The 23872-nt window shown below is 40.2% G+C and overlaps 1 protein-coding gene across 1 annotated transcript in view; it reads left to right on the forward strand.

Annotated features, from left to right (window-relative positions):
• Positions 1-23872, forward strand: part of magi3b (membrane associated guanylate kinase, WW and PDZ domain containing 3b) — a 130002-nt gene that overhangs the window by 93837 nt on the left and 12293 nt on the right. The window contains 7 exon segments of the mRNA XM_030729017.1: positions 4383-4502; positions 10892-11098; positions 13253-13421; positions 15197-15276; positions 16079-16098; positions 16100-16137; positions 17316-17422. Coding sequence (XP_030584877.1) covers positions 4383-4502; positions 10892-11098; positions 13253-13421; positions 15197-15276; positions 16079-16098; positions 16100-16137; positions 17316-17422 — 741 coding nt within the window.

Consider the following 23872-nt stretch of genomic DNA (forward strand, 5'->3'; position numbering starts at 1 on the left):
ATTTCCAGGTCACAAGCAGAAGGATGGAGGACAGAGAAGACAAGGAGCCACAAATTAGAGAAATGAGAAGAGCCTTGTGACCCTACTTCCTGCATGCTAAATGTGGTAACAGCACATTCCCTGTTCCCCGGCTCCCCGTTCTCCTCATTAGCTGAATTTTACATTTTAGGCTAAATCAGTAATGGTAGAAGGTAGATAAAGAAGCTGCTATGTATTTACTTTTACATGGTGATATAGGGTAGCAGTTGGCTATGTGACAGAGTTTGCCACAGGATCTTTTCTCAAAAGGGAATATTCTGCAGAAGTACCAAAAGAGTTTGGATTTGTGATGATCCCCTTTGCTTCCCCTGCTCTCTCTTTCTTTCAATTTCAACATCAAAGCTCTAAGCCTCCCTTTTTTGAAGTACCATCATAAAACTATGCACGAACTCAACATGTTAAATTTATGGCCTGCCACTTCTGACTGACTACCTCTGAAGTTCCCATTGTGACAACCTCCAGTCCAGACGGTTCAAAAAAAAAAAAAAAAAAGGTCTCGGCAGTTAGACCTTGGAAGACTAAGGTGACAGGCTTTTTTTTTCTAGCCAGGATAGACAGACTCACAGCACTTAAACCACTAGACATGGCCATAAAATCGAAAGAATAGTTTGACATTTTAGGAAATGGTCATTCACTTTCTAATAAGAGTTTAATGAGAGGGATGACACCATTCTGAATGTTAAATGCAACGCTGCAGCCAGCAGCTTGTCCATCATAGTGATGGGAAGTAGGTTCTGTACCAAGGACAAATCTGCCCAACAACACCAATAAATTGAAGTTGGCTTTGTATTATAATGGGAGTTTGTGTGTGTGACTTGTCGTCATTGTGAGGTTGGCAGTCAACCAGCAATTTTAAACATAAAAGCTGTTGCACAGACTCGACAAACAGCCTACTGTTTGATATGTTCATTACTGAATTTTAGAGGTGCAAATAGGCAAAGTTGTTCCCTTTGGAGCAGAATATTTGGTTTTCAGTTTAAGTGTAAATGCATACCATCTCAGCTTGGGCACCTGAATTGTTTCTCACTCAAAGTAGGGATCGTCACTCTTGAGTTCACTTCACCTGAAGTGACTTTGTCGCAATACTGAGCGTTTTTTTTTTTTTTTTTTTTTTCAAAAAGGCACGTAGCTGCAAATCTAGGAACTTTTTGTAGAAGCATAAACCACTGCTGTGCCGAAAGCACAAGGTCTTGCTCTCCGTACCAAGAGCACTGCTCCTCCGCATTTACTCTCTCAGAGATTTGTTATCCATTGGCTGTGCCGGGGGGAGAAAGGCATTCTGTTGCTTCAAACCTTTCTATGAGTGATCATTTAAATATACAGCCAGATCGATATGATATATCAAACTACAACAGAACATGCAGTAAGAAACACTTAGTGTGATTTCAAAGTGGCATACTCGCATAGTAGTTTGTCCAGATAAGCAGCTCCCTTTCCATTGTTTATCACACACTCAGCACCATGTAGCAGATGGTGTTGAAGTGTTTTCTAGACCTCAAGTTACAAAATTAAAGGAAAAAAAATGCTTGTAAATTAATAAATACATCTAACAAAAGGCAAGCTTTAATGAGTCCAGAATCCAGGAAAGCATGAGAAACATGGGAGTGCAAGGAGGTCAAACAGAAGGTAAACAGACAAACTTACAGACGAAGAGACAAAACTACACACACACACACACACAAGGCTGAGTGGACACTGGTGAACACAATCAAACACAGTGAAATTAAAAAGGGCAGGGCAGGCAACAGGAAAGGAAAGCAAAGGAGTAGAAACAGTAGAGACGCACAGGTCAAGTAACTTTAAAATAAAACAGGAAGTAATTTAAAACAAGACAAGGAACAGCGAAAATAAGGCCATGGACACAAGGCACAGGGAGAACAGTTGAGTAAAACCTAAAGGATGCCATGACAGATATAAGCACCAAAACACTAGTATCAGTTGGGCTGCAGAGATCACAGCACCCCTGTTGCCTTTTATTTATGTGTCTGGTGATTTTGTCAGATCACAGTTATACAATTGCTGCCTTTAATTAAACCAGAAGACACGTGTCCTGAATCTTTTAATGCTTGCTCTTGAATGCCAATGAAGTTCCAGCGCCTGAGAAGATTTCACTCGACACAGCCCGACTTTGAATGTGCAGGCTAGATTCTCCCGTCTGTTTTAAGTCATGATCCAGATGCATTCCTGCTGTGTTTAACTTGGTACACCTCTGCTTTGCTGGGCAAGTAACTGCAGTGTATCCACTTCACCTTCTTTTTTTGTCATACTATTTTTATTTCTTGAAATAGCAGCCTCCAGCCCTTTTTTCTCGAGAGAGTGTCAATTCCCATGTTGAAAAGGAAAATATGACAAGTTCTGCAAAGTTCTGTTCTGAAGGATTTGCTCCTTTCATTCATCTGTATACCCTCAAAGCTGATGGAGCCCTCATTATATTGCCGCGACTGATTCACAACAGAAGGGTTATGGTATATTTTGGTGTGACATCCAGGATGATGGCTTAGGGAGATTCTTGGCAGGTACATAACTGTGGCTCAAGTAATTGGGCTACAGGGGACATTTTTGAGGGACCAAAGCCAGCGCCGCAGGCAGACAAGTTGGTAATGAGAAGCAACAGAGGTTGGCATTCGCACACACAATGCAGTGTCAACTGCTTTTGGTAACACAAACTGTGGCATCAAGGCAGGCTGCAGAAGCAAGCTTCTGTTTCCTTTTCTTTCTTTTTTTTTTTTTTCCTCCACAAACTGTGATTTTACTCCTGCACTGTGCAGTGAAGCTGTCACAGTCCAATTAGGGAGAAAATATGAGTGGAAAAACAAAAGGAAATGGCAACATAAAGTTACTTAATAGGCTACTGGGCCACCACAATCTGCAGACCCTTTTCACTGCTAATTGGCACGACTCTACAAGTGTCCAACAAAAATACTTAGGAGATGCAGCAGCATATTTCAGTGAGTTCCCACTGTAGTTGTATTAGAATGTGTAAATGCAGTTTATTTGAATGTAACACATGTATATTTTACTAAACAGACCAACAATGCCCTCAGGGTATATTTAATTCATAAGGCTTATGTTGTTTTTCACTGATATTGTGTTGCTGTTGAATTCAGGTACCTAGAAGTGGCGTTGCTTGGCTGTGTTAGAGCATATTCAGTTATTAAACTCCACTTTTTGGTGTAGTAGCTGGATTGTCTCCGTTTCTGCTGTCTCCCTGTGGTGCTGCGGGGCTACTTGATTTGCTTTGGTTTCCTCTTACATTGAAATTGGGTTTATTTAAAATTTCAGATTGAATGATTTTCTGAATATAAATGACTGTTTATGTGAGCCTCCTACAGACTGGTAATCTGTCGAGTTGTTTTCTCATCTCCCTCTCACCCTCACCCCTCTGCCCTTCCTGTGACCCTAGAAAGGATTAACAAGGAAGTGTTTGCTCCAGAAGCATGACTGACATTCATTTCCATGAAATGCAGTATTGATGAGTGATACACGTGTGTTTGCTTTGTTCCGCCTCCCATGCTATCAATTACTGCTGTCATACCTACAACTCTTGTGGTTATTTCTATTGAGTTTACAAGTTTGGTGACACACCACCTAATTAGCCTTGAGTGCACTTATGACACATTCCCACTTATTTATTCATGGAATAAGGTTGACATAATCCCCATGCTAATGTAATCATTTGGTGTCCATTTGTGCCTTGCAGATAATCATCCTGGAAGAAGAAAAAAAAATCCCATCAGTACTGAAATAGACTGTGGCTTCACCACAGGGGCAAAATCTGCACTTGGAATTGCCTTGTGTCATTTGCGTTCATGTTGCCCTCTGTGGCACTGAGTGAACTTAACCCACACCGGGGGGGCTACAAATCCCATTGCTTCCATCATAATTCACATCTCTAATTTGCTCTACTGATTTTTGCGTTTCAGCTGTAGCCAGTATATGTGCAAAGAAGCTTCCAATAAGAACTTGTTAGCAGAGGCTGCAGTTACTCACGGAGGATTAAATGAATTACGCCCTCAGTGCTCTACAGGCTTTCATCAATTATCCATCTTTCACAAGATGGTACCAAGGTCTCTTTGGATTTTCATTCCAAGAGGCAATATCTACTCTTATCAAAAATGCGCTGACAACAAAAAACACACAAAATAAAAAAAACTGCATCTGCTGTGTCTTTAAAATCAAGAATGGGGAGTAGGAGTTGTTTCAGAACCTGTTAGCTGAGAAAATATCTCAGTCTCAGTTTCTGTCTCAACTGAAGCATTTTCTACACTACTGTGTCATCTACACTTGTCTAGACTTGTATGTTTATGTGTTTTTCTTTTCTTTCTTTCTTTTTTTTTTTCCAGGCACAACGCGGCTTCCTCGAGAGGGGGAGGTGCCGGGCGTGGACTACAACTTCATCAGTGTTGGAGACTTCAGGATCCTGGAGGAGAGTGGCCTTCTGCTAGAAAGTGGAACCTATGATGGTAGGCATCATCGTGGCGTTAAGAATATGAGAAACCTTTCTGTGTGCGTGTCTTCAGCTGCATGCATTTAGTCGGGGTGTATGATTCACACTGCCAGCTCTCCATAATAGAGTGAGTGTAAGCTTGCTATTCACAGTCATTATGACTTATAGCCTGCCTTAGTGAAATGTGACGAGCGGGACAAAATGTATTGATCAGTGAAACACGATTAAAGACTTGTTGGAAGTGACAGTCAGACTAGCAGCAATATTTGCAGCTCTTGAGATAAACGCCACTATTCACAGTTCACAGTTACTAAGGGTAATGCGGTATGAGGTTTGCAGACCTTAAATTTAAATATAAATAGAAGTATTGTAGAAATAAGGACGAGGATGTAACATTTTTTTTGTCAGCAGGGATTAAAATAAATTTTACTTTTGCCAGGAGCTTTAGAACCTGAAATAGCCAGCAGTAAGTGACACGTGTGATAGGCAGGTACAGGTTTTTTCTTTTCAGTTGCAAAGTATTCAAAGCATCTCAGCAAAAGAGTGAATTAGAGGTCTTATTTTATGTGTATTCAGTGAGCTGAGGATAATCTTACTCTCATTAGAAAATAAAATGTATCAAATAAAATTTAGCCAATCACTTAGAAAGATATCATTTACATTCTAACAAAATAACAACTGTCAATACACATTACCGACATTTCCCGATTGCAGTTTTTTTTTTCTAAGAACTATAATTGACAGCATATACAAGCAAAAATCTTTTCTTCCATGTAAAATTTTATTTTCATAGTAAAATGAATTATTCCACTTCATAATTTTAGCCAAACTGCAATAAGGTAGTGGATATTCTCACCCCTAAAAAACTGAAAATAAAGTACCCTGCTATTAGAAAGTGATACAGATATTTAAATGAAAGAGTTGCTCACCTGTACCTGACATACTTTAGCTACCAAACAAGAGCGGGTGCAACAGATTTATATAACAAAAAATGTCAGTTACATACATCATTTTCAGTATGTTTGTAACTTCACCAGATAACAGCACAGCCACCCTTTTCTCTTTTAATTAATCTACATACAGTAAAAGTCAAAGATGCACAAATCGCATTTTTGCTCTAGTTGGATAGCCTCTGCAGGTCCCGATTTTTCCTAACGTTAATTCCAATAAAATTATCACCTAAATTGGATCATAGAAGTCGGATTTTTCTGAAAATCTGGTCCCATTGTAATGCATGTACAATTAAATGTGACCACGTAAGTCGCATGAGTTTAGCGTTAAAGCTCTCCTCGGCTACTGCCAGGCCCACTTCCAATATCTACAATCTACGCAAACTCCATGTATCGGCTTGTTCGTGCACAACTTTACACACTAAGAACGCCTGGAAATCGCTTGGGTATCTATAGTCACGTGATGTCTGGGTTGGCTGCACTGGGCGAATCAGTTCATTTCACCGGAGACATTCATAGCAAGCACAGGAGTCAAGCGTAAGATACTTACGAGCAAAAATATGAGATTATAAAATTTGCGGAAGCAAATCCAGGCATGAAGCAGAAAGCCATTGCCGCAAAATTCAATATTAGACCCCAAACTGGCTGATATTTTGAAGAATTTTGAAGAATCGGATTTTATCCGACTTACACACAAGATGGATTTTTTCTACACGTCAGGTAAAATTCCATGGTCCGTTTGAATCCAACTTAGGCGATTTCTACTGTCATTTTCCTCATAACTGTTTTGGTCTTTTCGCTGCTCATACCGAGGCTGTTGGCTTGTGTCTGGCTCTGAACTCTGTATAACTCCATCTTTATCCACGTTTCCTTTGTTAGCTTCTTTAAAACGTCCAGGTTCACCCTTATGTGTCTGATTAGCTTGTTGTGGCGAACATTTTTTTGGTGGTCCCCTGCTGTTTACTCTGGCAAACTTTGTTTCTTGTGTCAAAGTGATGAGCTTCTGTGCTAACACAACGTTAGCATGTGGCTGTGAGTGTCGTGCATGTGTTGCGTGTGCATGAAATGGACCAGCTCATAACAGCAACATTTAATAAACGTGTTATTGTGTTTTTACTGTATTAGACAACTTTTTATTTTTGTACATTGTGCATTTGACTGCACATCGGATGATCCCATTTTTAGAGTCGGGAAGTTATTCACAAATCAGGAGAACCCACTTGTGTCCTTACTTACAACTCATGCTTTATTCATGGGATAAATCAGACTCTTCCTACCCTCTCTTTCTCTCTCTCCTCTCACATACACAGCCAGCAAGCTCTGCCTCATCACAGACATCCAAAACTTAAAATTTAACTTTTAGAGCTAAGGAACTGTTTTTACAAATGCTTGTGTGACAGCGCCTCGAGGAAGTAAACATGTCAGTTGCGAAGGATATTTTACTGCAAGTAGACAAGCACGTTCATGTTCTTTCCAGTAAGGAGTTTACACAAGGGATATTTCAGCTTGGGGAACATCTGAATGGCCAAGTATTTAAGATTTTTAGCATTTCACACTACAATAAAGCATAAGCAGTTGCCCTGCATTCAGAGGTCTTGTAAAGTCAGACGGTCGCAGTGTATTTGTGTCATGAAAGGATTGCAATGGAGGATTTCTCTCACATTGCACAATGATTATGGCAATAACATGATAATCTCCCCGTTCTCTTTAAGCTCATTCTTTCTTACTGCAAATCCAGGCTGCTGTGAAATGGGAGAGGATTTTTTTTTATTTTTTTTTTGAATGTTTGAGGGGCAACCTCTGGTCACATAAAATGGACCATCCCTTCACCGTTCTCTCATTCCTATTCATTCTGCATCTTGTGCTTCCTATGAGATGTGTAATTAAAAGATAAAGTCAAATCCTCATCCAGAGGGAAAGGCCCTTAAAGCTCAGAGCAGCTTCCTTCAGATGCGCACAGGTGCCTTTCTGTTTTTCCATATTCTGGAACTTTGTCTGTGTGCATTTATTGATGGTGAGGTGTGTAGTCTATCTGGGCCTATTGAGGCAGCTTCTTTCAGCAGTCTCTGAGCCCTGTGATAAGGTGTCATTCCTTCTAAAAAGTTTCATCCCCATAGCACAGTTGCAGCAATGGCATTAGACACACATGGACACACATACTGTGTTATCGCACAATTCCACATCCTTGAACACAGAGCAAATCCTGTCCTTCCTTGTGTCAGAATAGATCATCTAAGAATTCGAAGATCAGGTTTCCAGAGCTGCCAAGGCACCCACTAGCTGTCCTTCATCTATGAGCTGAAGTCAGGTGGGATTTACACCTTTTATAAAGAGTTGGCAGAAATGGAAGAAATGGGGAGCAAATTGAGGAAAAGAATATAATAGAGAAAGAGATATAGTTGACAGGCATACTGAGCTCCTTGGCTCCCAATGGAAACCCCCTTTGCCGAGGAAGCAGGACAGCCTTGGCTGTGTGCAGATGTGAGGATTAGCTTCTCAAAAGTTGGAAGGTTTCAGTACACTATCCCTGAGAGGGAATACTCTGAACACTCTGATAGTGGATGCCCCCCTCCTCTTTGCTTCCTCTTAAACCCAGTCAGCACAAGCGATGCACAGCTACTGTGGCAGGGAGTGTTGATCTCTAAGCAGCACAGTTTACTCAAAGGTGGAAGTAATAGGATCAAAGAATGTGATTTGCTGCATTTAGTTGTGCTTGAAGCCCAGCCTATTTATTCTTTGAAATGAGGAAAATAAGTTCCTGTGTCCTATCGTGGGTCACAGGGGTTCCATCCTTCTGTGAGAAGCTCATGAACTACCTTAATAATAAGAGACCCGTGCTCAAGGTGCTAAGCCAATGAGATTCTTAGTTAATTATAATTTTCTCACTGATGCAATGGTCATTATGTTAATGGTTCAGAAAAGCATTTATCTTCCACTAGGCAAATAGCTTATGGAAGGCACTGTACGTGTATTCTTACCTTAAACAACCTCCCCTTAACATATTTGTCAGTGATCCTTATTACCATTGCTCTTCACTCAGGAAAGATATTAAAAAATTAGGACAACATATTTGCAATACCTCTCCAGGATAAGATTGTTTCTGTGCATCCAGGCTGCTCTAAAATTGGTCGGGTGCATGCTGGACACTCCATGTTGGTTTAGGTTCCAGGTAATCTGCCAAGCGGGCACATAAGCCATCTGTGCCAGGCGCTCGCAGTGAGTCCTTTCTGGGGTTTTGGTCCCTCCTCAGTATCTGTGCCTCTGAGGTCCAGGTTGGGTCACACTCTCAGAGCTGAACAGAGCAGCCAGTCAAAAACTAAATAGCTCTTTGCAAGGCTAGAGTGATAGCTGCTAGGGAAAAAAATCTGCACATAGAAAAGCTTCTTCTTTTTTTTTTTTCCTGACAAATGAACTTTAATCTGCTACCAGTGAATGCAGAATTCTTTCATCTTTTGTCATCTTCTTTAATACAGTTGTTTTCAGATTCCTTTTGCGGTAATAAGAACGATTTTTGCAAGAAAGGAAAACAGACCTGAACAGTAAATTGGATTTGAGTATGAATACAGAATTCATGCATTAGGTCTGATGGATTTGTTGCTGTGTTTGTGCCTGTCCATGATGTCGGTAGGATGAAAGAGTGCTCATAACCTTGTGTAGCTTATATTGCCCTTCACAACAGGAAGCTTTTTTTTTTTATTACCAGTAGCTGATTCCACCACCATGAAATTGCTTGCACACACTTTGAAGGAAGAGGTTCACTCACCCTGGCTCATCAACCTTGTGACACGAGGATCACAAGTAACACTGAGCAAGCTTCCCTTTTATCAGCTTATAAGGCTTCCCTCCATTTATAATGGCAAATGGTGCCACAAATCTCTGCTGATACACTGCTTTCACACACCTCCATATCTGCGCCACACATTTATCAGGGGCCAAGAGACATGTTTGTAAGTAATTAATCACAGAGGTAGCGTCTGGCTGATAAATGTCAGCGTGTGGCAGGAGACAGGCGGGGATTAGCCAGCAGACCCAATCTTTCCCTGCTATCGTTGTGCCACCCCTGTTAATGAAGCCATCTTTAACAAATGCGGATGAGTGTCAGTTAGCAAACAGTAAAGTTACAGGTGAGGAGGGGAAGGGCGGGCTTTTATCCAGCCTCCGTCTCCTCTTCAACCTTCCTGCTGTTTTGAGAAAGATGACCATAGTTGCATTAACCCAGTTTGCCGCGTATTGTCGCTGGCATGCCCGGGGAGATGGGGCCAGGCTCGAGATGGGCTCGCTTATGAGGAAGGCTGTTGTGGAGTTACTGTATCGTTCTGTAAAGCTGCTGGAGTGGCTGTGATATTTTCCTCACAGCCCTCCGTTCTCTCTGGCATGCAGGCTGTCGTCAGCTCTCCCTCTCCGTAGCTATAAAAAGATCTGGAGTTGATAAATGCTGCTCTTACAGTACACTGTTTGTGATGTCTGCGTGTTCATGCTTAAGTACATCAAAGGTTCATAATACAATGGTCCCATAAGCAACTGGCTCCAAATGAAAATAAGATCAAGTTTAAGGCTAATTAAATTGCCGAAGATCTGCATTTCCCAGCGGTATTTCTCTGTATTCTTTATTTAATCTAATTATATATGACGATTTCGCTGAGTAGACTCAATCTGATGATCGCTTATTGTAAGTAGCAAGTAAATATATGCCCTTACTAATGGATTCCTAAAAAATTAATTTGATAATTTTTCCATGAACACATCTGACAGAGCAGCATTTAACAAACAAATAATCATAATAAATGGCAGGGATTTAAATTAGTATGCACATTATTTGTAATCCTAATGGAGGTTGAATAATTACTTATTCAGTGCCTAAATTGAGTTCCACATACTGCTCACTAGCCATATATAGATGGATCACCCCATGAGCTAAATGAGAAAATAATTTAACAAAGTTTTACTCTCTCCTGCGTCTCTTTACAGAGCGCTGTTATCCCACTGAATATTTATAATCCGTAACACAAGGTCTTTCTTCATTAGGGAAAAAAAGCAAGCTGAGAGATGGATAATTGCTGTATTCAATGATCAGTGTAATTAGTTGCTGGCAAATTCCAAGTGAAGTGATTTTAATGTAACATGAGTGATGACAGCCCTGTGGCACAGTTATCAAGGGGAAACAAAGCAGGGGGTTAAGAGACATCAAAAAATTTTGCAGAGGAAATTTGTAAATGGTCGACCCTGAGTGCTGGTGTGTGACATTTAGAGAAATTATTTTTTATTTAAATCACAGAAATTTTGGTAATACTGGTTCGGCAGAGGGTCTGACTGTATCTTCGAGCACACCCACAGTACCGTGTTCTTTCTTTTTGGTCTCAACTCAAGCTTTCCAGTTTGTGGTTGCATTATTTTAAATCTGTCTTTATTAAATTTCCTCTTCCCCGTCTAATCCTTCCATCCTTCACTCTGTAAGGTAACTACTATGGTACGCCAAAGCCTCCGGCAGAGCCCAACCTGGTGCAGCCTGACCTGGTGGATCAGGTGCTGTTTGATGAAGACTTTGGTGGCGAGGTTCCCAGGAAACGTACAACCTCAGTCAGTAAGATGGACCGGAAGGACAGCGCTGTACCCGAGGAGGAGGATGATGATGAGCGGCCACCGCTGGTCAATGGATTGCCCGGTTAGTCAATGTTGGGCTTCAAAAGAAGCATATAAAAACAATGTTGCACAACAGTCCTCTGTGCGGAGAGATCATCTTCATAATCTCTGATTCATTTTGTCATTTTGGATCTCATTTTTCAGTCAAGATTTAAATGTTTTATAGACCTAGATCAAATGGTACTGCTTATTATTTTTGTTAATGGGATGCTCAGGGGAAGAAATTTCTTTTGCAAGTCAGTTTAATATCCAATTCCATGTTTAGCTCAGTTCAGTGATGCTCGTTTTCACAAGGTCAAATATTACTGATCAGAAACAGACCCCTCAAAAACCTAAACCATCAATAACTAGTTTCTAGTCTTATTAAGAAAGGGGTCTGAGGACAGTCAGACCCAAAAAGAGAGCATTCAACAGGTATTACTTTTTTTTTTTCCAATTCCCTTTTTCACTTCCTTTTTTCACAGGTTTTTAGACATAATGACTCTTATACTGAATTTAATCAGTAACCTGTCTGACTTGGGTCCTGTGGGTAGATCCTGGTCACAGCAGACATGTGAAGAACTGTAGGTCACAGTAATATTGCTTTCTAGAAATAAAAGAAATATTGTTATCCTAGACTCCATTTTAAACATTTAATATGTGATATGACAACACTGTCACCATTACCATTGACTAAACTCCCAGGTCACCTTGAGAGACTCTGATGTAGAGTGCAGGATACTGTGCATGTGATCAATCAGAGCAACTCCTGGGCTCTCTCAGGAGTGAATCTGTCCTCAATGCTTACAAGGAGAGCAGACCTGTAGGAGAAATAGGTTACATGCTGTGTACCATAAGTGGAGTTTTTTAGTAGGAGAGAATTAGGGTTAACATTGAGGCCAGTCCAAGCTGAAAAGATTTTTTACACAATGAAACATTGTTTTGACAGTCACGGCTCAAACACTGCTTGCTCAGCTGTACAAGGGATTCACGGAAATCCAGTCTGTTTACACAACTGTTCTGTCATATTGAAATCAAACACAAAACGATGCCCAGACATTCAGGAGATCTTTTTATGGAAAGTAACCAGTCACAAATGACTGCTCTGCTACAGCCCACAGCTGTGGCAGAGACGTCTCGGACCAGCCATAGATGGAGAGAGTTATGGTCGAATGAAAAAAGAGGTTAATGGAAAATGTGAGCTCTAAGTCTCTGAACTCTTCGCTGCAGCTTCCCTCATCTTTGCTTAGGCTGTCCTTATCAACCACAGTCCTTCTATAACCCATCTGACTCGTATCGTCGAGTGGGCCCTCACCCTGCCGTGAACCTGACTGATGAGCGCTCCTTCAGGCTCTGCCCTCAGGCTGGTTTTCCAAGTGTCTACATAGCTTGAGCACATAAAGCATCTTCAAACAAGGCATCCGCACTTTGTGTTCCTTTAAAATCAAGTTCAAGTGTGTGTATTTGATCAGCAAGGCAAAAGAGGAATGTGTTTTAGAAGCTGTAAATAACCAGAATGCTAATGCTACTGAGGGGCTCTGTGGTTGTGGTTTTTTTTATTTTTTTTAAGCAATTCATAGTTAATATAAAATTCAGGTGGAATGATCTTTAGGAAATTCATCCCCCAGAAATGCTTTTATTGTGATGTGCGTAACATCTTTTGGCATTATCCTCTATTGTGAGGAGGGTTAGCGCCACATAAAAAGAAAAGGATGAAAAGCACTTGTGTTTCATCGCTTTATAATCATCTTCTGAGGAAAGGCATGACGTGCTAAATGAATTCAGAGAGCCTTTGTTGTATGTTTCATATTCATTGGCGAGCAGTTTCTCATTAAAGGGGAGTGTCTACAAATGCAATAGAGTATAATTTAATTGCACCTATAAAGTATTAGCAAACAGAAAAAGCCTCAGGGTTCAACTGGCCCTTTGAATGTGAATCCCTGCCTCTATCATTGCAACCCGCAGGAAATACATGCATACACAGGCATGCACTTTAACACAGTTTGCACAGGGAAATCTAAAACAGCCCTTTGGCGAAGACATGCAAATCCTGTGAGTGACATGTGCTCTCCATTCCCCTGCAGCAGGCAGGAACACAGGAGGACATAGGTGCTCCTGCAGGCAAAACCTCTACTCTCACTGTCTTGCTTTCTCCTTGTTATTCCCCTGTGAATGTGTCCATCCTCTAACTCTCTAGAACACAAAGAGGGGGCAGACTGGAGGAAAACGGTGCCCAGCTACACTCAGTCCAGCAGCACCATGGACTTCCGCACGTGGAGCTCTCTTCCCCGTGACGACAGCTTGGAGCCCCTGCCCTTCAACTGGGAGATGGCTTACACTGAGACCGGCATGGTCTACTTCATAGAGTGAGTGAGAGACGACCCAGAGATCGGGCGATAATGCTCGCACAACTAACTGATGAGCTGAGCCACGATCATAAATACCAGCAGGTCTATACTAGCAAGCAGATCATTCTTTTCATGTGATTAATGACCTAATTATAAATGCCAAAATAAGGCTTTTCTTTATCTTATGCAAATATGAACTGAATTTGTTTGGGTGTTTTAACTGTTGTTCCCAGTTATTTTGAAAGGAACATTTTTTCTTGCATCTTGTTTACTATGCAATTAAAATAATATATTATCAGCAGACTAAATCATCATCATAATTACTTACAGGACTGATTACAAGTTGCATTTTGGTTAGAGTTTACAAATCGTATTTAGCTCTCACAGGTTATCAGTCCTGTCGGGCGGTACATCCTCAAATGTTAATTGCAAGTAATAACCCGTGATTTGCCGTATATGCTAAAACTTTGTAATTTGCACTAATCTGGAAGAAAGCTGTTATTTCTCTCTTTCTTCTCAAACAGTATTTATTTATTACTTATTGCCAACAATATCATTAAAATAACAAGAAACTGATTCAGGCTACAAGAATTTCAGTGTGTTGCCTGTGGCCAAAAGCTATTAAGACCACATCAATAAGTCACAAACATTGCCCTTGGTGAAAAGTTCAGATATGTCAGGACCGCTTGCACTGGCCTGCTGTCATCAATACTCATTAGCACAACAAATGTGTATTGTAATTAATCCACAGAAGAAAGTCGTCCCAGCGAATGCAAATATCTAATCAGTTATTTTAGGAAATTACTTAAGCTTGTCTTGCGAGGTGCTGTTGAGTAAGAAGATGCTGCAGGTTAATCTGATGATAGGTGGTGCAGTGCAGTAAACTGGATGATGAGTGTTGAAATTTAAGGCGACTTGACAACCTGAGTGTTGTTGCTTGTGTTAATTATCTCGTCTTACAGCTACAGTGAGGTATGTTGCAAAATGCAATAGTAACATGAAAGTGTTGCTTGTACGTCTGTTGTCGTGCATTTCGGTATTTGCTCGTTTCTCATTTATGCATAATGAAACGCGGATAAATATTTCCGTCAGTTTCAGCAGCAACGTTAGGTTTGATCCTTGGTGTATAATAATGAGTTTGTCATCTACATCTCATTTCTCATCACAGAAAGATTAAATTATAACAGCTTGACAGCAGCACACAAACAAATAAGAAGCAAAAAGTGAACAAATTTCCTACAATATTTAATTGTCTTTTGTTTAATAGCATTCCTAGGCCTGTATCAGGTGTTTCAAAAGGCAACTTAGGCTCTTTCAGTAAACCAATAAATAGCCCTCTCTAGGTGTGTGGGTGTGCATACAGTGAATACAAGTGTATGTGTGTGTTCACAAGCTTGCATTTTATTCGTATTTTTGCTCTAAGCTAGTTGTCTCTGAAGATATCAGAAGACCATTGTGATTTTCCTGCTGATTACACACTCCAGTTGTTTAACACATTTGAGGATAAACGAGTTTGTCATGTTCACATCAGATGTTTTTTTTTTCTCCCCTCTGAAAAGGCTACCTAACCATAAACACTGTAATGTGACAGCTGAATATAAAGCAATGGATCAGATGTTTGCTGATAAATTGAGTAATCTTGTGCATGAGAGCGTGTTACGCAGGAGAATACGGCTGCCGTTTTTCTGCTGTGATACATCCTTTTTGTTGGCTGCTTGCGCTTCAGGAGCGGTTTCCTTGTTTTCAGAGGTCTTTGCTGTTGATATTTCCTGACTGCTTTTTGTACTCTACAGTCACAATACCAAGACGACCACGTGGTTGGACCCCCGCTTGGCGAAGAAGGCAAAGCCCCCTGAGAAGTGCGAGGATGGCGGTATGTAGACTCCTTTGCTCAGCTGGCTTTCTGAAGGGAACAGTCATTTCCATTAAATACTGCACATGCTTTTACACAAGGGCATACTTACACTGTATATGCCCTACATTACATAAGCCATCACTTCTCACCTTTTTGCACAATGACTCGAGCAACCAACCAGAATAAAATATGAGTGTTTGGCTTCTCTTTGAAATGGCACGTCACCTAAGAGTAATCTTAAACATCGCAGTGTTAAAGGCTAATTTTTCAAAAATCTAGATCTGGTGTCTACTTTGAGGATTTCCAGACGTGCCTTTTTATCCCCGGGATGTAATGTGGGCTTAAGTGCAAGCATAGAGAGACCGTGTCCACGGCTGAAAAAGTGGGACCCTTCCAGCTTGTTTTTAATGGATTTTTACAGGCAAACGGAACGCTAGTCAGTGCGTTTCTTCTGAAAAGCAGCTCCAGTGCACTTTCTTGCATTAAGAGCTCCTCTGTCTCTTCTTTTCTTATGCTTGATAATGTTCAAGACATAACATACATCAGTCATTCCAACCAGCCTGCTTGCTGAAAACCACAGAAATGTTTTTCTAAATTATTATGGGCTGTTTTCATGCATACTTTCCTATGCTAAATATCCCAGGCAGGGGGGAAAATACGCTGGTAACTACTGCTCTTCCATCATGTTGGATACATTACAATTCCCAGACATCTGCAAAAATATTGTGCATACTTGTCCCCTTCCTTGTATCAGTCTGTTATCTTGTGAGCCTTCAGTTGCATCTCCACAGCACAGTGCCGCACTCTTTTCCTTTTGCAGAGTTACCTTACGGCTGGGAGGGAAATTGACGATCCACAGTATGGCACGTACTACGTTGAGTAAGTAATATTGATGTATCTCATTCAGATCACTCCAGTTGCCATCATTGTTTTGTCATAGTTGTTCCTCTCAGCACGCAAACAGATTTCACGAGTGGGGTCACTGCACGAGTGCATATTGCACTTTGTGTATTTGAGCAGGTATAAAGTAATATTGTCTAAAAATAAACAAATGGTTGTAGCACATCTTGGTTGAGAATGTTCTGAGATACACAACATGCAGAGAGGAAGCCTTTACCTGGAGAACGCTTGAAGACTTGATCAGGATTTTCCCATTGTTTATCAGTGGGTGGCAAAATGAAAACTTCATGGTTAACATTGCAGTGACCTGTACGCGAACACAACACTGATTTTTCTCTCGTTGCATTCTATCAGCGTTTGTGCACGCGCGCGCACGTGTGTGTGTGTGTGTGTGTGTGTGTTTGTACAGAGTCTGTGTATTTGTCATTGCATATTGTTTGTATATTTGTCTGTGTGCTAAATGTGTATTTGTCATCAACACCCCAGCAGGAAATCTGTGAAACACAGCCATTGTAACAGCAGTAGAGAGAAATGGGGAGATTTTGAACTAGAATGGCACGGAAGGAGCAGAGTGGGGGCTGGAAGAAGAGGTAGCAATCTGTTGTGTTGAGAAGAAAATGGGAACGCTTGCACTGTTTTGTTGCTCAGAATGTATTATAAGCACTCCTAGGTAGAAGTGACATGAGAGAGAGAACCTGCACTGTTTGGACAAGGAAAGTCAACGGCATATAGATGGAGCTTGCTACCTGCTAGTGTTTAGCTTGAAATGAGCTCACTATGAAGCAGTGACTCTTGTTTGTATGCCAGGGGGACAACAGGCTGTTTACCTTGTTGTAGGCGAACAGAATGTTTCTGGCAGTCAGGGGTTCATTTCCTATAATATTAAATGGCTAAAAGCCATAGCACTTTCCCCACATAAAGAGGCGGCAAGCCAGATTTTACTGTATATGTGCTGTGCTTATGAATGTGTTTACTGGCACCACTATAGCATCCCTCTCTCAAAAAAAATTATACTTCCTCTAAAAGGATTGCGTATACATAATTAACTGCAGAAAAATGATGCAGTAAGCTCAATAAGTGAGAGATTAGCATGTGTATGGGTGTGCGTGTTTGGATTCCAGGTCTCTTCTCACAATCTGAACCTCTTTATGTCACAGCCACATCAATCAGAAAACCCAGTTTGAGAACCCGGTCCTGGAGGCAAAGAAGAAGCTGAGCCAGGAGACTGCAGCGATTCAACAAGCTGCAGCAGCACCTTCTCAAGGTAACAATGCAGAATGTGCCCCCCCACCCCATCACTGAAAAAAAATAGTGGACATTGGTTGCACACAATGTTTTTGTGTTGGCAGCACTCCCGTGTTATGTTAATGTAACAAAATCAGGTATGTTAACTGAACAAAGTATTTTGTGTTGCCACAAAATGATTGTAATGTGTTTGAATAAAGCAAATTAAGCAAATTTAACATTCAAACTGTATTTTTCATATTTATGTTACTATTTTGATAAATATACATAAATAATGTTGTTCCCAAATGTACATTAATGTAAACAGATTCTAAATTTGAATCCAGTAAATCATCTTTTCAGCATCATTATCTATATTACACATTTTCTCCCAATCTAAAATGATGACATTACAAACATTATTAACAAGCCTTTATTCCATACCTTGAAGAAATCAAAATGGCACATTTAGACTCAGAAAACCATCCTATCATTTACCTTATGACAGTGTGTTGATGCCTACATTGCACCAAAATGTACAATAAAACTGGTATAAAGTTTCCCACTGATAAAAAAAAAAAATGTCATAAAACATCAGTGTATTTTTTGCGCGTCAACACTTAACACTAACTGTAATGACTATTGTTGCTGTCACGTTAGTTAACATAGTGTCACAAAGCAAGGCAGGGAGGACCCCAATGCAGACTCAAAGGCAAGAGATAGACTTGTACTTCATTTTATTATTCAAAACTCGGGATATCAAGGCTGGTCAGGTGCCAGCTACATAAAAACTTGAAAATAACTTAAAAACCTCGAATGCACCAGGGCTAATGAGGAGAGTGACAACAGGTGAGGGGCACAGCTGAACGTAATTACACAGGGGAAGCAACTACACACAAAGCACAAGGAACACAAGACTGTCAAAATAAAACAGGAAAAGACCAACCATAACACCCACGCAGCCTTAACACCAGACACAGAGGGAATCTAAACATGACCAAAACAGAAACCTAAATACAACACTCAGAGAAACACTAGGAAGAGAAACATAACATGAGACAAGGGACCCAGGCATGAAATACAAGACACATGAACACTGACCAGACGGGAGGACGTGGTAATCAAAACATAACACAGATTGACACCCGAGGGAAAACACCTGAACACAGACCACGGGAAAGACACATGAGGGAAACAGGAACCAACACAGATAACTAAACAGGAAACAATGATAAACTTAGATCCTAATTCATAACTAAACAACACAACTCAAAGAACATAAGACGCACTGGGCAAACGGCCCAGGATCATGACACATTGTGGTGAGAGGACAGCACCACAACGCTTAACTTTGTTAAAGTCCTATAGAAACTCTAACTGCTAGTCACTGGTGCATTTTACTTTTCAAGCTTTGGGCTTTTCTTGAAAGATAGCTGCATCTAACTCCATTATTACATTTGAAAAACTCCAAAGGTGTTGCAGAGTTTTGGTGGATAACTCAGATCCAAGGTGTAACAACGTCCACACAACATGGCAGAGGCAAGAGCCACATTGTCGAGCTCACGAAGCGCCACCACGCCTTCGATGACCCACATCGTTATAGTCACTGTTGGGAGTTCCACTCGAGATGTAGATTCCAACAGTCGTTTCTTCTATGGCACTTTGCATAGCAGCCTCAGTCATGTCCTGGTGATTGAAAATGTATTTCTGTATTTTTTAAAACACATCTAGGTTGCATTTTATACTTTATTATTTCAACTATTACCTCACAGACTAAGAAATAAAAACTCGGATCAACACCATGCAGTTGTTCGCCTTAGTAAACCAGTCAGATACAAATGAAAATCAGTGTTGGATTCATTTATGTAGTGACAACATGAAAGCATCCATATTTATTTTACACAGTTGTAATTCTTGAAAAGCAAGATCAGTGATCTTTGACCTCAAAACATATTCAGTTTATCCATAAGTCCAACTGGTTTCTGCCAAATCTAAAAAGCTTCCACTTAACTGTGAAATACCACTTTATATCACAGTGATCTTGTCCTTGAATCTTTAAATGTAATTAGGTTATCCTTGAGTCCAAGTAGTACCATTCAATATTACGCTCTTGACTTAGGATATCACCCATGTTTACACACACACTTACCATGTACTCCTCCTGCACAAGGTCATTAGGATCCTCGTTCAGGGAAATGCAGAGTCCTCATACCCTCTCAGCCAGTACTGATGTCATCCTGAAAGGTTATGACAAAAAAAAAAGAACATAACAGTTCAACACTGTCGATAGCAAGGACAAAACATTGCAAAAAGTCCCACAAAACTGTTCTGTAATGTTTCAAGTGTCAGGCCAACACCCACATAAACAATATCAAGCCTAATAAAATTCATCAGTAAGGAGGTGCATCTCTGTAGAGCTGCGCTGCTTGCGTCTCTGAAAATAAATGACTGTCTAAAAGGCACAGCCTTTGGTAGCGGTATATGCGGCATGAAGAGTCTTTTTTTTTTTTTTTTCCCCACCACTTGACTGCAACCAACACTAAATATAAGACTAAACACTGCAAGGCACTCAAAGGAGACCTCTGGATATGTCGATTAAAACAGTGCAAGGAAAAAATACCGTCAAGAAAGTTTTTTTTTTAATCTCGAGAAAACTTAGTGTAATGATTGATTCATTTTGTTCCAAACTGAATTGAACATGTTCATACACAAACTCTTCATATAATGTGGCATACATAATATTACATTTTCTTTCAGAACATGAAACAATACTGTTAAAAGTAAACTAAAGATGGTTAGATAGATCCGACAGATGCCAGTTCCTTTTTTTCACTGCACCCCCTTTCACTTCCACTTGCTTTGATTTAGTGTAGAGATTTTAACAGTTTCATGACTGTGATAAAGAACTCAAAGAATCAAAGTTTGCACACTTGAGAACATGCAAATGTTGAATTGCTACAGTAACACACGGGACTGAGACCTTTATTAACATCGTGAGATGTTTCAACCCGTCTCGTGGGTTCTGACAACACCCTTGAGTTATGATACATGCAGTTACATGTATAACTATAATTATGTCAGGAACCTTTTCTTTCATTGCACCTGGTTAAAATCAAGAAATTCCAGTTAGACTGAAATCATCTAAAATGATGGACTCTTTGTTGCTGCTGTATCACATATTTTCCCCTGGTTATTTAACCTCGTACGACTATTATTTCACGACGTTGCAAGACTATTCAAGAGTACCAGAAGTAATTTTGTCTTTATTTTAGCTTTTTCTATTTCTGCACCCACTGTAAATCATTTTGAATATGAGCATCAGCTAATTATCTAAAATATAATTGTAATTTAATTACTTTGGCTTATCCTCTGTGCAGCAGCCTGACCTTTTTACCTCTGTCAGTGTGCTTTGATAAACCCGCCTTGTGGGAATAGAAAGCGGTTGAATGTCGTCATTTTGTGCAAGGTCAGCTTTGTCAACCTTCAAGTAGGCTCAAAATATAGTCAGAATGAGTCCTTCTTTCACAGTTTGCTCATGTAACAGACTTTTTTGTCAACTCTCCAGTTATAGTCCCGTTCTTTAAGTTGACAAGCCATTTTTCTAGTGCAATAAACATCATGAATTAAGTATGTTTTCATTACAGTGTATGTATAATAGATTACAAGCACTGCAGTAGTGGAGATAGATGAGCTCATATGCTTGGCAGAGATTCAGAGATTTAAAAAAAGAGAGAGAGAGATTCGGGGAGTGACAGAGGGAGTGGAGGGGAGGAGGCTGGCGTTTAACGTGCATGTGGCAACAGCTGGTGTAACAGCACGTCAGAGAAGCCAAGTATAATCAGACATTTCTCTGCTCAGGTGTGTAGGGACCCAGGAAACCGCCATCTAGCTCCTGATTACTGATTACACAACTTAGTGAGCTGTCAGACAGTTGCTATGATGAAACTTAAGGCATCATCATTTGGCAGTTACACCTCAGGCTGCAGTTCAGACACTCTGTTTTCCAAGAAGTTATATTCCCAGGAAGTTTTATGTGATGGAAATAATGTTATGAATAGAGGAATAAATACAGTAAATACAAATAACACGACAGGTAAAAATATGTTTTTTTTTATACACGGTCAGTTTGAAATGCATTTTTTACTTCCAAGTATGCCTTCTTTCAAAATACACATTTATTGCGATATGAACCTTTTTTGGTAATGTAAATTTCAGAAAACCTCTAATACAGAATATTATTATATTATTATTAATTTAGGTAATGACAGGAAATTCTCAGGAGTCCTTTTTCCACAGAAGGTCATTTTTTTTCATAGTTGGATTCCTAGTTCCTTAGTTTCCTGTTCTTTAGGAATTCCTTAGTTTATTTATGTATTGATCTGTTGAGAGGCAATGTTGGTTTCCATCTTACATCCTGTGTTACTGCAGCTAACCACCAAAGCTCTGTGCCTATAAGTGTTTGTGTCTGCTTTGCTCCAATCGATTATCTGTATTCTTTTTTTAAACATGGTCATTTCCCTGATAGTTAACCACTAACTTACAGCTTCACTCTTTTATAAAGGGTGCTTATGCCCTGTAATGCAGGCCATTCGCAGTGCACTCTTACAAACAGCCATTGCTGTTCCTCCGGTGCTGCTCTGCTGATATAGTAGTAAGGAAGATGTTTTCTCAACTATGCTGAATAATGTCACTGGAGATTTACAATGAGACTGAGTCACACATAAGAACTCAAAACCATGGCTGTTGATGCGGTGGATATGATGGTTTTGTCTGCCTCTGGTGTTTAAAGTCTGCCCACAGACATTGGCACAGAGACCTTCCTTGGACTCTCCCACACAAGTACAGGCTTGCACATGCCACACTCGCTTCTCTTTTGGTTACATCTCTCTTTCACCCTCCTTACCTCTGTCTGATTCTTCACTCACAAATGTGCAGGCAAATGGGTATATCAGCACTCACGGGGGGAGGGGGGGCATCCATGTTGAGTTTATCAAGCAATTTGAATGTGATTATGCAAATAGGCTTTGCTTGATCCATGCAACAGTAGGGACATCTGGGGTCCGCACTGACTGTGATAAGTTACACTCACTCACAGCCGGTCATGTCTGCAGTGAATGTTTACAGCTGATTGACTGTTTCAAAGTATGAAAGCGCTTCATTTATATTCCTCGCACACACCCCTGAAAGTTAGCCTTTATAAAACTGAAGGAAATGAGTGGGGAAAAGTGCATCTGCTACTTTCCAGTCAATTTGCAAAGTTCTTGCGATTTTGAAACTGGATATAGGAATGGTAGCTCTCAGATGTGACTGCTCAGTCATTTGTGTAGAAGCTACATAAAGATATCTAGAAGCAACTGAAGACTTAGACTTGCACATATGCACATCAGTTAATTTCAGGTAGTCACATACGTCCTGTCTCGCTCCCCCTCACTCCTAACTGGTTGCGGCAGATATCTGCCCCCTCCCTGAGCCTGGTTCTGCTGGAGGTTTCTTCCTGTTAAAAGGGAGTTTTTCCTTCCACTGCTGCCCAGTGCTTGATCACAGGGGTTGTCTAATTGTTTGGGGGGAATTTCTCTGTATTATTGTATTTTAAAATATAAAGCACCTTGGGGCAACTGTGGTTGTGATTTGGCGCTATATAAATAAAATTAATTGAATTGAATGCGCACATGTGGTTTTCTAAAATTCAGTTAATATCTCAAAAGATGTATCAAGTAGGCAAGTTTAAATTTTGTACCTTTTTGAGTTTAATTCATAATCTTTGAGTCAAAACCAGTTTTTCCTAATTGTAGCACTTTATTTTAAGACATGCTTATTAAGCTTTGTAACACTCCAGAAAACAATTTGTAAATGGTTCAAAAAATATAGTAAAGTAAAAGGCCCTGAGGTAATGGTTGACAACTTTAATGTATTTTCTAATGTGTCAAAAACTGGCAGCTTAAATGAAACTACATAATCTTAAACAGTTAAAGAAGTTTGCATCCTCAGCTAGTATGGCTACAGGTGCTGGTCATAAAATTAGAATATCGTGAAAAAAGTTGATTTATTTCAGTAATTCCATTCAAAAAGTGAAACTTGTATATTATATTCATTCTTTACACACAGGACTGATATATTTCAAATGTTTATTTCTTTTAATTTTGATGATTATAACTGACAAACTAATGAAAACCCCAAAATCAGTATCTCAGAAAATTAGAATATTGTGAAAAGGTTCATATTGAAGACACCTGGTGCCACACTCTAATCAGCTAATTAACTCAAAACACTGCAAAGGCCTTTAAATGGTCTCTCAGTCTAGTTCTGTAGGCTACACAATCATGGGGAAGACTGCTGACTTGACAGTTGTCCAAAAGACGACCATTGACCCTTGCACAAGGAGGGCAAGACACAAAAGGTCACTGCTAAAGAGGCTGGCTGTTCACAGAGCTCTGTGTCCAAGCACATTAATAGAGAGGCGAAGGGAAGGAAAAGATGTGGTAGAAAAAAG

Source organism: Archocentrus centrarchus, chromosome 5, assembly GCF_007364275.1.
Source record: "Archocentrus centrarchus isolate MPI-CPG fArcCen1 chromosome 5, fArcCen1, whole genome shotgun sequence".
In the NCBI taxonomy this organism is placed as follows: Eukaryota; Metazoa; Chordata; class Actinopteri; order Cichliformes; family Cichlidae; genus Archocentrus; species Archocentrus centrarchus.